The sequence below is a fragment of the Salvia hispanica genome, chromosome 1 (genome assembly GCF_029641045.1).
Source record: "Salvia hispanica isolate PSC_SH4W2 chromosome 1, Shi_PSC_v1, whole genome shotgun sequence".
NCBI lineage: Eukaryota > Viridiplantae > Streptophyta > Magnoliopsida > Lamiales > Lamiaceae > Salvia > Salvia hispanica.
In genome coordinates, this window is record NC_142692.1 from 33,750,031 (window position 1) to 33,763,652 (window position 13,622).

At 32.6% G+C, this 13,622-nt stretch overlaps 1 protein-coding gene across 1 annotated transcript; it reads left to right on the forward strand.

Moving 5' to 3' along the window:
• The first annotated feature begins 5,860 nt into the window (after window positions 1-5,860).
• SLY1 (F-box family protein) lies at window positions 5,861-6,676 on the forward strand. Its single transcript, XM_048121131.2, has one exon. It carries the CDS (start codon window positions 5,953-5,955, stop codon window positions 6,529-6,531), a length of 579 nt encoding a protein of 192 aa, XP_047977088.1. The 5' UTR covers window positions 5,861-5,952; the 3' UTR covers window positions 6,532-6,676.
• The last annotated feature ends 6,946 nt before the right edge of the window (window positions 6,677-13,622 follow it).

Genomic DNA, 13,622 nt, shown 5'->3' on the forward strand with positions numbered 1-13,622 from the left:
TCGCCAGTAGTCCCTGGACTAAGGGTTTATCTCGAAATTGGTCCTTTTGGCTTTTTTTGGTACGAAAATACCCTTTGATATTATTTTGGGGGGTTTGGGCAATTTGGTCTTTTTACACTTTTAACATTTTAAATCTGATATTATTTTAGTTATGTACTAACTTTGATATTATTTCAAAATTATCATTCTTCTTCCATTTTGTTATCCTTCACTGAATTTGTTTTTTTAATTTCAATATTAGATTTAATTTTACAAAATTTTAAATTTTATTTTTTAAATATCAATAAATTTTTTTAATTATAAAAATTATTAAATAGCAAAAATTAATAGTTATAATCAATATTTGATAGTGTATAGTACTATGTAATTAATAAGGTATGACAACGCCTTAATTTTAATCAATATTTAAATAGCTTTAATCATAAATAGATTATATAACACAATTTATTCTGAAATAAATATGCATCTAATGTAAGACTAATATAATTTTTGTTTATTAATTTGAAAACAATCAAAATTTACTAGAAAATTTCAACAAAAATACTCCTATATAAAATTTTAAGTAGGATCAAATTTTTAGTCAACTTCATAATATTTAATCACAAGCAATTATAACAACCGAACGGAGGCTAAATAGAATAACTCTTATTTTTCCATCATGATTAATATTATTTTTCTGTACTTCTTCAATTCAATTGAATATTATATTAAATAACAAAAATTAATAGTTTTAATCAATATTTATAGTGTCCATGAATTAATAGTTTTCATTAAAAAATTTATTGATACTTAAAAATCTAAATATTAAATTTAATTTTATAAAATTAAATCTAATATTGAAATAAAAAAAAATTCAGTGAAGGATAACAAAATGAAAGAAGAATGATAATTTTGAAATAATATCAAAGTTAGTACATAACTAAAATAATATCAGATTTAAAATGTTAAAAGTGTAAAAAGACCAAATTGCCCAAATCCCCCAAAATAATATCAAAGGGTATTTTCGTACCAAAAAAAGCCAAAAGGACCAATTTCGAGATAAACCCTTAGTCCAGGGACTACTGGCGATATTTTTAAAGTCCAGGGACTATGGGCGAGATAAACCCATAGTCCAGGGACCATTTTTGTAGTTCACTCATTTATGTATTATCAAGGCTGGGTTTTTCCTTAATGAATTTGAGCTTATGAACTTTCCAAAACAAAATTTATTTTTAAAAAAACTCCCCCTGTTCCCTGAATAAGAGTTACTAATTTCCATTTTGGTCCGTCCCCAATTAAGAGTAACACTTCATTACCATAAATAGTAAGTATGTCTCACAATCCACTAACTCATTTTACTCGCATATTATAAAACCAATATAAAAAAGTGGGTCTCACATTCCTCTAACTTTTTCAACCAACTTTTTTTTTATATTTTTTAAAACTCGTGCCCGGTCAAACTGTCACTCCTAATGGGGGACGGAGGGAGTATAGAATTTTCCATTGATTTCTTATAATATTACGAAGTCAAGATAAAATGCAAACTTATATTATACAAACTCCAAACTTTTCAACACAACGTCAATACAATGTCAACACTGTGTAAATTTTAAGATTTTAGTGTCAACACAATTTCAACACAGCATCAACCGTTGACATTGTGTTAACATTTTTTGTTGCTATTATTTTATCATCTGATGATATTTTTTAACGGTCCAAATTATAATTTGGAGTTTGTACAATATTTAGAGTTTGCATTTGATCACATTCCTAATATTACGTATATAGTCTTAACTATAGTAATTTGAACCTACATTCCTAATATTACGTATATAGTCTTAACTATAGTAATTTGAACCTCCAACATATTTAGTGGAGTACTAGTTAGAAAGGAATTGTTTTACCAACTAAGTGCATGCACCATTCCCACGACATTCACTACATATATAATTGTTAGGTGTGCGCACACACATCACACATCCAAGGAGGAGAGTGGCAGTCACCCTGCACATCGCGGCCACTCTAGCTTATTTTACATTATTAAAATTAAGAGTGAACTTCAAAAATGGTCCCTGGACTATGGGTTTATCTCGAAAATAGTCTCTGGACTTTAAAAATATCACCAGTAGTCCCTAGACTAAGGATTAATATCAAAAACGGTATTTTGAGACGAAAAGGCCCTTTTGAGGGGTTTTGAGGGGTTTGGGCAATTTGGTCTTGTTACACTTTTAACATTTTAAATCTGATATTATTTTAGTTATGTACTAAATCTGATATTATTTCAAAATTATCATTCTTCATCCCTTTTGTCATCCTTCACTTTGTTTCTTTATTTCAATATTAGATTTAATTTTACAAAATTAAATTTTAAATTTCAATTTTTAAATATCAATAAATTTTTTTAATTAAAACTATTAATCCATGGACACTATAAATATTGATTGAAACTATTAATTTTTGTTATTTAATATAATATTAAGCTGAATTGAAGAAGTACAGAAAAATAATATTAATCGTGATGGAAAAATAAGAGCTATTCTATTTAGCCTTCGTTCGGTTGTTATAATTGCTTGTGATTGAATATTATGAAGTCGACTAAAAATTTTGTATAGGAGTATTTTTGTTGAAATTTTCTAGTCATTTTGATTGATTGTTTTCAAATTAATAAACGAAAATTATATTAGTCTTACATTAGACGCATATTTATTTCAGAATAAATCATGTTATATTGTCTATTTATGATTAAAGCTATTAAATATTGATTAAAACTAAGACGTTATATCTTATTGATTAAATATTAGACACTATCAAATATTGATTATGACTAATAATTTTTGTTATTTAATAATTTTTATAATTAAAAAAATTTATTGATATTTAAAAACTGAAATTTAAAATTTAATTTTGTAAAATTAAATCTAATATTGAAATAAAGAAACAAAGTGAAGGATGACAAAAGGGAAGAAGAATGATAATTTTGAAATAATATCAGATTTAGTACATAACTAAAATAATATCAGATTTAAAATGTTAAAAGTGTAAAAAGACCAAATTGCCCAAACCCCCAAAACCCCTCAAAAGGGCATTTTCGTCTCAAAATATCGTTTTTGATATTAACCCTTAGTCCAAGGACTACTGGTGATATTTTTAAAGTCCAGGGACCATTTTCGAGATAAACCTATAGTCCAGGGACCATTTTTGAAGTTCACTCTAAAATTAATTTGAAATCATATTAGGTTGCAATATTTCACCTCCATGATTAATTGACGCAACTTTCATTTTTTTCGTTAATAATTAATTGACATCTTTAGTACTCAAATTTTATTAAGAAAATTCATATTCTAATAACTTTTAAATTAATAATAACATTATACTATATTCGTCTCTAAAAAATAGACTAGTTTTACTATTTTGGCATGTCCCCCAAAAATAGACAAAATATAAATATGGAAAATTATTAACCAATTACACACTAATAATAATGTCGACCTCACAATCCACTAACACTACTTCCACTACATTTTACCTATCTTTTTTCTAAAAATAATTGATCTCTCTTTTACTTTAGCAATTGCAGATTAAAACTCATGTCATATGGAATACAAGTTTGCCTATTTTTTGGGAGAGTTATACCCTGCAAAATGCTACTCTCTCCGTCTGGTATTAGGAGTCCCGATTGAGTTGGGTGCGGGTTTTAAGAAATGTTTGAGTGTGTAATAATTGGAGTGTGATATAATAGAATGTAGGACTCATTTGCATTATTATATACTTTATTCTTCGGATGTGTTTTCACTTGTGCTTTTTAGTGTTTTATTTTATAATATTTTTTTTCACTTTTTACGGAAATGTCTAACCGAAACTCCTAATGCCGGACGGATGAAAATGGTCAACCGGGACTCCTAAGAGCATCTCCGGTGGCGGACTTCCCACTAGGACTTCCCACAAAAACTTCATGTCACGTCATCACTAGGACTTCCCATCCCACTGCCACATCACTAGGACTTCCCCTGCACTAGGACTTCCCACTAGGACTTCCCGCAATAAAATTAAATTCACAATTATTCAATTTATGGAATTAAAGGTTCGACACGAATACGAACGGGGAAATGCGAATATTTCATTAAAAAAAACATACATTATTCGAAAAAAAAATTACATAGTTAATAAAAAAAAAAAACCACATCAACGTCCATCCCTCCGCGTCCAAACCTCTTCGATGATATCCTCCTGAAGTCGAATATATGCATCTCTTTGCCGCATGTCGGCAAATGCGCGTAACCGCTCAACCTCTCCATGAGGTACCCCCATGTTCACATTCGCGCTGGCCACACCGTGGCTTGGACCAGCACCCGTATAATCTTCGTTGGTCCACTGAGTCAGTTCGTCACCTTCACTTTTGACAATCATGTTGTGCAAAATGATACATGCGTACATGATGTCGCCGATGTTGGGAATATACCACATCCGTGAAGGACCCTTCACCATCGCCCATCGACTCTGGAGCACACCAAATGCCTGCTCAACATCCTTGCGCGCTGCCTCCTGACGGCTCGCAAAGTAGGACTTCTTTTGTCCGATCGGATGCTTGATCGTCTTCACAAAGACGGGCCAGGTTGGGTATATCCATTCGCCAAATAGTATCCCATAATGTGCTGGTTGTCATTGGCGACGAAACTGATGGCGGGACCAACGCCATTGCACTGATCGTTGAACAGGGGCGATGACTGGAGGACGTTGATGTCGTTGTTCGACCCGGCGACTCCAAAATAAGCATGCCATATCCACAGCCGATAGTCAGCTACAGCTTCAAGGATCATCGTGGGATGCTTGGCTTTGAAGCCGGAAGTGTGCATCCTCTTCCAGGCGGCGGGGCAGTTCTTCCACTCCCAATGCATACAATCTATGCTGCCCAACATCCCAGAGAACCCGTGCACCGACCCGTGCATATTTATCAGCTGTTGGCAGTCTTCGGGGCTCGGACTCCGAAGATAGCGATCCTCGAATATCGCTCTAACGCCCGCGCAAAAATTCTGCAGACACTCGACGGCTGACGACTCGCCAATGTGGAGGTACTCGTCGAACATGTCGGTCGGGCCTCCGTACGCCAATTGCCTGATTGCGGCAGTGCACTTCTGTAAGGGCGTTTGTCCGGGTTTGCCAGCCGCATCCTCCCTGCTCCTGAAATACTCGTATCTTCTCTCTAAAGCACTCACGATATGCATAAACAGCGGACGATGCATCCCAAAATGCAGTTGCGGAGCGAACTAGTCCTGATACAACCGAATATGTGCAGCAATGTGGTCCCGGGGTACATGATGTCGCTGATGGATTGGCCGAGGTACCGCCGCCTGCTGCCGCCGCTGCTGCCTCTGCCGTAGCAATTGATCAATCGCCCCTTCCACAACGACATCCAATTCATTCTCACTATCACTATCACTATCACTAGTACCCCCGCCACTACCACCCGCACGACTACTAGTCATTCTAGATATACTTGAAAATAGAGTTTAGAGAGAGAAACTTGTCAACACAAGTGGTGTGAATGAAATGAAGTTCAACGAGCCGTATTTATAGAATTTTTTTTTTTTAATTGAATTTTAACTCGGACGTCCGACTGACGCCACAATGGCGGACGTCCGGTCGGACGTCGCGCGGATATCCGACATCCTTACGGAACGTCCGTGTCCGACCTTTTCCTTCTCAATGGCGGACCCAGTCGGACTTCCGCGACGTCCGACCGTGATGTCCGCCGGTGGAGATGCTCTAAATGCCGGACGAGGGAGTATATAGACTACAGGAGTATAATTTTGTCTTCGAGGTTAAAGGCGTCATTTCATATTAATAAGACGAAAAGGCATTAATTTCCGATCTTGACCTCACTGATTACACCCAATTCATCAAATTCCTTCTGCTCATCTATTTCATTTTCCCCCAATTAACCAAACCCTCAAATCCCCAATTCTCGATCCACCGATGAAGCGCCCCTTCGCCGACGAACAATCCGATTCCACCGCCACAGCCAATGGCGAATCCGCTGCCGCCAGCGATAAAGACGCGAATAAGAAGATCAAACAGAACGGCGAAGAAGAAGTAGAAAAAATGTCCAAGGAGGCGGAGGCGGTGCTGCTGGACGAGAATCTGCTATACGAGGTGCTCCGCCGTGTCGACGACGGCTCCACCCTGGCCAAGGCGGCCTCCGTCAGCCGCCAGTGGCGCCAAACCGCTCACGACGAGCGGATCTGGGAGCTGATCTGCACGAGGCACTACCACCGCAGCCCGACGCAGCTGCGCGCCGTCGTGTCGGCGCTCGGCGGATTCCGCCGCCTCTACTCGAGCCACCTCTGGCCGCTGCTGAAGCCGGCGTCGTCGTCGCCCGCGCCGCCTCCTGCTGCGGCGGCGGCGCCTTCCTCGTGGCCTGGCCTTCCTCCAGCTCCGGCGCCGGGGCCGGCGAGGTCGAAGGCGCGGTGGGGGAAGGATGAAGTGAATCTCTCGCTTTCCTTACTCTCGATTAAGTACTTCGAGAAGATGAGCTTCAATCACCGAAGCAAATGATCGAATTGGTGAGATTTGATTGATTTCGTTCCAATTTCATTTCTGCCCCTTTTCAATTTCCTCTTTTTTATTTTATTATTTAATGGTGTTTAACTCTTGTATAACTGCTTGTAATATTTGTGGCTTCGTTTATTATTATGATCAATCTACCTCCCTAATGATTTTAATAAACTTAATTATTAAAAAAAATCGTTTTTATTATGATAACGGGGAATTGCGAAGATCTACGGTCGATATATCTTTATTGTTAGATGGATCATTCGAAAATTTCATTTTAAAGATAAATCTTTGTATTAAAATTTAATAAATTAGATTGAAATTAATACTTACAAAATTAAAAGTCTTATATATTCGATTTCTCTCTAACTTCAAAGAAATTAATAAAATTTTATGTTTGAATTTTGATATTTATAAAAATTGTAAAATAAAACATGCCAACAACAAAATTTGTAAACCATAGTTGATATTGATGTATCATGGATTGTTTCACATACGGTATGTAGTTGTTGTAGCATATCACTCCATGAAATATAGCCTCATTTGTAAACCATAATTGGTAAAGTAATAATAGGAATTAGGGAAAGAAGGAAAAATGATGAAAATGAGACTAATATTCATGAAGAGCAGATGAGTTGCAGTCGCAGAACATTGCGGAAATGCCTATTTCAAAGTTGTTCTGTCTCTTTCTAATTACAGTTTTTATAGGGTTAATTATAAAACAAGACATCGCAGGCAGTTAATTCAATTTCCATTTTACTAATATGTTTTTTAAAAGCTTTTGAATAGTTAAATTAAGATAGGAGTATCATTTTTTTGCCATTAATATTAGTTGATTCTTTTGGTATAAAGAATCTTGAACCGACTAGAATTTACTGTTTTATACCTATTTGCTTGAGAATTAATCGTGAAATTAATACTATGCTATAGAATTGGGTTACAAAACTTTGATTCTAAACCACAAATCGCGTTTGGAAAATCACAATGAATGGTTATTTAGTACTACTACCTCCGTCACACAATAAAAATCACATTTTGTTATTTCGTTTCATCCCACCAATTTATTTTTACTCATATTTTATTATAAAACGAATATATATAAGTGGGACGCATAATCCACTAACTTATTCAACCAACTTTTCTTTACATTTTCTAAAATTTATGCCTACATCAAATATGACTCCAAGTAGGAAGGAGGTAATATTTATCAAAGATATTAATTATGTCTTATTAAACAAATTACTTAGAAGTTTTGAGCAAAATAATGAGTTCGTTACCTATTTGGCTATTTCACATCGGATGAAAGGCCGCTTGTTTAAAGTTTATAAACTGTTACATTCCTCCTACAATAAAATTCATATTTGGTGTGGACACAAGTTTTAAGAAAGGTAAAGAAAAGTTGGTTGAATAAATTATTGAATTATGGATCTCATTTATATATAATAGTTTTATAATAAAATGTGAGTGGAATAAGTTATTGTAATGTGAAGCCTACTTACCATTTATAGTAAAAGTGAAATATGACTCTATTATATATTATGAAACGAACCGAAATGACAAATGTGACTCTTACTGTGATATGGAGGTAGTAAATGAGTTATTTATCCTATAAGATTAGTCTTTGAAATAAATTTTCATATTTATTTAATCAATAATGTTGATGTTTTTATTGAGATCTCAAATCATTCGAATCTATGGTCTATGGAATTGTGACTGATTTGAATCTATGGTCTATGGAATTGTGACATGCAAAAGAAGTATGCCACCAATATAGGCATCTGGAGCCGACTCTGTATGGTGGCTTGACGAAAAAAACCAGTCACGACTAATGTTGTTGTGACAATTGAGAACTCGAAGTGATGACCTAATAACAAATTAATCGTAACTATTACCATCATAACTTCTCACTCAAAAGGGTCGATTGTTAAGCTCTAAAGCCTATATCAATTGTAAAAATATTCAGTGTGGAATTATATAAACCAAATAAGGTATCTCTCCTAATTACTTATCATCTTTTGGAAGGCACAATCTCAAAAAAGCGCACCAAGCAAAATAAGAATTTATTTCGTTAACCCAAATATTCAATTCAATATTCCATATATGTTGTGGATTTATTGAATTTAATCGGTCAAAGTTGGACTTTAAATTACCCTAAAATACATTCCAAATCTTTTTTATGATACAAAATCCGACCAATTTTACAAATCGACAATTACAATAAATTTATCCTTTCACAAAACATATGTTGTGGATTTATTGAATTTAACCAGTCAAGGTTGGACTTTAATTACCCTAAAATACATTCCAAATCTTTTTCATGGTACAAAATCCGACCAATTTTACAAATAGACAATTACAATAAATTTATCCTTTCAAAAAACATTTTCCCATAATCAATGCAGTCTATAAATAACAGGCTGAAAACCTCCAATTTCTCCCACCATCACACAACAACTTACACATCTTGAAAAAAAAAATCAAAAATTTGTAGAAATTCCTTAGTAACTAATGGCAAGAGGTGGCATAATTTTCTCGAATCTTCTTGTTGGTCTTCTTATATGTTATTTTGTTTTTGGTAACGAAGCGAGGACGGTGAAGACCGGTGGCGGGCCGAGCGAAGGCCATGCAGCAACCAATTCCGCTTGGGCCGTGAAGACCGGCAGCGGGCCCAGCCACGGCGGCTCAGGCCATGCAGCAACCAATAGAGCTTTAATTCGTGATAGTATCAAAATAATATCTCCTCCGAGCCCTGGAGCTGGACATATCAAAATAACATCTCCGCCGAGCCCTGGAGCTGGACATTAGTTAATTAACTAAACTAGGAGTACTTGTTTTTTTCATGCATATGCAATACTTTATCGTTTCTTTATTTTAAATAATGTATTAGTATATGAAAAGAAATACTACTACATTTTCTGGAAACGCCTTTATTAATCAGCTGTTTGAATTGTTGGTTTTCCTTTCTTTTTGTTGTCTATATTTTGTTTGCCTAGTCACTAATAATCTTGTACCTTTCACATTTTTTCATTATATTTTTTAAAATTCTTTTTAATTTCCAATATATATGAATCCTTTTTTTCAATAATATATGTAGGATCAATTTATCGTAATTGATCAACTACAGCGATATATGAATTTTATTTTCTGCAAAATACTAGTACTAGCATTTACGATAATAAATGTAAAAAAAAAAGGAAACTCTTCAAGGCATAGTTAGAAAGTTAAGAGTTGAATATTTTTCATTTGAAGTCTGTAATATTAGGCATGTTGCAATTGAGAAAGTAATTTAACTTTTGGCAGTTGTGTATTTTTGGTAAAATTTCCTCCTTTTGCAATTAGAACCAACCTAATGCCGGTTCGCATTTACTGATTACAGAATATAAAATTTGGGCCGATAAATAAACTAGCAAATACATCCTCCTTTCCATGGGCCCTTGTTGGCTCACAGCCCACAGGACTGCCAGAGCCTGAAACGAGGGGAAATTTCATTTAAAAGATAAATCTAATTTTATCTAATTTTTCTCCATTATCTTTTACTTTATCAATTCTCATCAATCTCATATCATCTACAAATGAGACTATTTTTCATGGACGGAAGAATTATCACATCAAATGTGAAAGACAACGTATAAGGTTTATAAAGTAAATAAATATTTATCCTATAAAATTAAATTCTTAGAATAAATTTTAGTACTACTCCAACTATAGTTGATAAAGTAACAACGTTTTGTAACCGACTTATATGGTGGCCTAACAAATGATAGTAATACATTAGCTGTGACCAACTTTATATGGTGGCCTAACAAAAAAATAATGAGTTCGTGACTAATGTGATCGGAACATGGCCTTCAAGGGAATCGATTTTTACTAACTCTGAATCCCCATGTCAATTGTGAGACGAATCTTAAAAAAGGACACCAAGCAAAATCTCTATTTATTACATCTACCCAAATATTCAATTCAAAATTCAAATTTTGATATATTGAATTTATACAATCAAAGTTGGACTCTGTTCTCATCTCTAACACTCAATTTTCCCCTAATATTTATATCAAAGCTCTATTTCATGCCATTTTCATGATTTGGAAAATTACAATCAAATTGATTATTTCACACCACATTTTTCCAGCAGGCATACATGCAGTCTATAAATAGATCCAAAACCTCCATTTTCTTCTAGCAACCACAACCAATAATCATCAAACTCTCACACCGTCCAAATCTTCAAAATAAAGTTCATTTTGAAGAAATTCCTTACTAACTAATGTCGAGAGGTGCCACAATTTTCTCGAACCTTCTTGTTGGCCTCCTTCTATGCGCTTTTGTTTTTGGTAACGAAGTGCGGATGATGAAATCTCATAACTTTGAAGAAAAGAAGAACGTGAAAGTTTTGGATGACTGCGAAGATTATCATCTTTTGGAAGGCAAAGTCTAAAAAGAGAGCACAAAGCAAAATAAGTATTTATTTCATTAACCCAAATATTCAATTCAATATTCCACTTTACAAATTGACAATTACAATAAATTTATCATTTCACAAAACATTTTTCCATCATCAATGTAGTCTATAAATAACAAGTTGAAAACCTCCAATATTCTCCAACAACAAGAAGAAATAATCATCACACAACAACTTCCACGTCTTGAAAATAAAATTCAAGAATTTGTAGAAATTCCTTAGTAACTAATGGCAAGAGGTGGCACAATTTTCTCGAATCTTCTCGTTGGTCTTCTTATATGTTCTTTTGTTTTAGGTAACGAAGCGAGGATGGTGAAGACCGGTGGCGGGCCGAGCGAAGGCCATGCAGCAACCAATTTCACTTGGCCGTGAAGACCAGCAGCGGGCCCAGCGACGGAGGCGCAGTCCATGCAGCAAACCAATAGAGCTTTAATTCGTGATAGTATCAAAATAACGTCTCCTTCAAGCCCTGGAGCTGGACATATAAAAATAACATCTCCTCCAAGCCCTGGAGCTGGACATATCAAAATAACATCTCCTCCGAGCCCTGGAGCTGGACATTAGTCAATTAACTAAACTAGGAGTACTTGTTTTTTTCATGCGTATGCAATATTTCTTTAATTAAAATAATGTATTAGTATATGAAAAGAAATACTACTACATTTTCTGAAAGAGTAGTGATTTAGAGACATAATGTCTCTATGCCATAATGTCCTTATGTTTTCTTGCCATAAAAATAATTTATATATGGACTAATACACCCTTATTTCAAATAAAAGGAAATTAAATAAATAGTTATATAGTATAACCGTTTAGTTAATTATGAAAGGAAAGTCAAATAAAAGCAAATTAACTATCTTAATTAACATAGTAACTTTTCAATAACTTTGGAAAATTATAATTAAGTCATTTATTAACTTTCTTCAAATTTATATAACATGAAAAAAAGATCCGAATTGGCTTACCTTAGAAATGGAAAATTTTATTTTATTTTATTCAGACACTAATATAAAAGTTAACTTTTTCATTGAATTTATTCATCTAATAGTCAATAGCAACTAATTATTTTATTATTAAATAATTCTCAATATTTTAAATTATAAAAATGATTATATAAATATATTTAAATTTTTAGTGTCATTATTGAACAAAATAATCATAGTTATTTGATATAATTATATTATTACTTAATCACTTTTAAATTTTACTCACTAGTAGTAATTCACATCTATTTATTTTATTAATATTAAACATTTATTTATTTAATAGTCATTCACATCAAATTATTTTATTATTAAATAATTGATAAAATTCTATTGTAAAGATATATTTCCTCCGTCTTATGTTATTCACACATTTATGTTTTGGCTCGTTCCAAACTACTTTCACTATTTATACTTAAGTGAGAATTATAATATTTAATAATATATTATAAGTAATTAAGTGTTCTTTTGTTAAAAAATTTCTTAGTACACTTAAATACTAATTTAATTACATCAAAAAATTAATCTCAAGTTTATGACTTAAATAGAAAAGTGCAAATAACATCTGAGGGAGTAGTATATGTATAAACACTTAATTTCTTATTGATATCATTCAACAAAAGAATAATAGTCATCCACATCAAATAATTTTACTAGTAGTATTAAATAATTGTTAAATATCTAAGTGTAAAAACGATTACATGTATATATATATATATACTACTGTCATCCAACAGAATAGTAATAGCTATTCGCATCAAATTATTTTATTATCAAATAATCTTTAAATTTTAAGCAGTAAAAAACTATTATATGAATATGTTTTAATTTCTTATTTTTTCATTTAGTGAATGAGTAATAGTCTTTCATATCATATTATTTTATTATTATAAAATAACTATTCAAATTTTAAGTTATAAAATTAACTACATGTATGTATACTTAATATTTTAATGTTATCATCCAACGAAATAGTAATGACCATTTGGATCCAATTATTTAGTTAATGAATTATTAGAAATATATTAAAATTATAATAGTAGTATATTTTGCATAGTCACTAAATTTTATATTATTATTTTTTATTAAATAATTACTGAAATTTTTAAGTTATAAAAAAATACATGATATCTAATAAGTAAAAGTAAATTAAAATGATAATAGACATTCATATCAAATTTTTTTATTTGTATTATAATTATTGAATTTTTAAGACACGAAAATGATTGTGCGTCTGTACACTTAATTTTTTTAGTGTTCACATTCAATGAAATGGTAATAGTCATTCACTCATTTGCATAACATAAAATTATTTTATCCCTCTGTCCCACAGTAGTCACTCTTATTGTGACACGAGTTTTTAAAAATGTAAAGAATAGTGAGTTTGAAAAGTTAGTGGAATATGAGACCAATTTTATATTAACTTTAAAATAAAATGTGAATGAAGTGAGTTAGTGGAATGTGAGACGTATTTATAATTTATGATAAAAATAAAGTGTAACTCTTATTGTGGGACGGAACCAAAATGGCAAAATTTAACTCGTATTATAGGACGGATAAAATAAATATTAAAATTTGTAAAGATATGAAAACGACTAATTATATTTATACTTAATTTCTTTGTTGTATCATTCAATAAATTAATGATGATT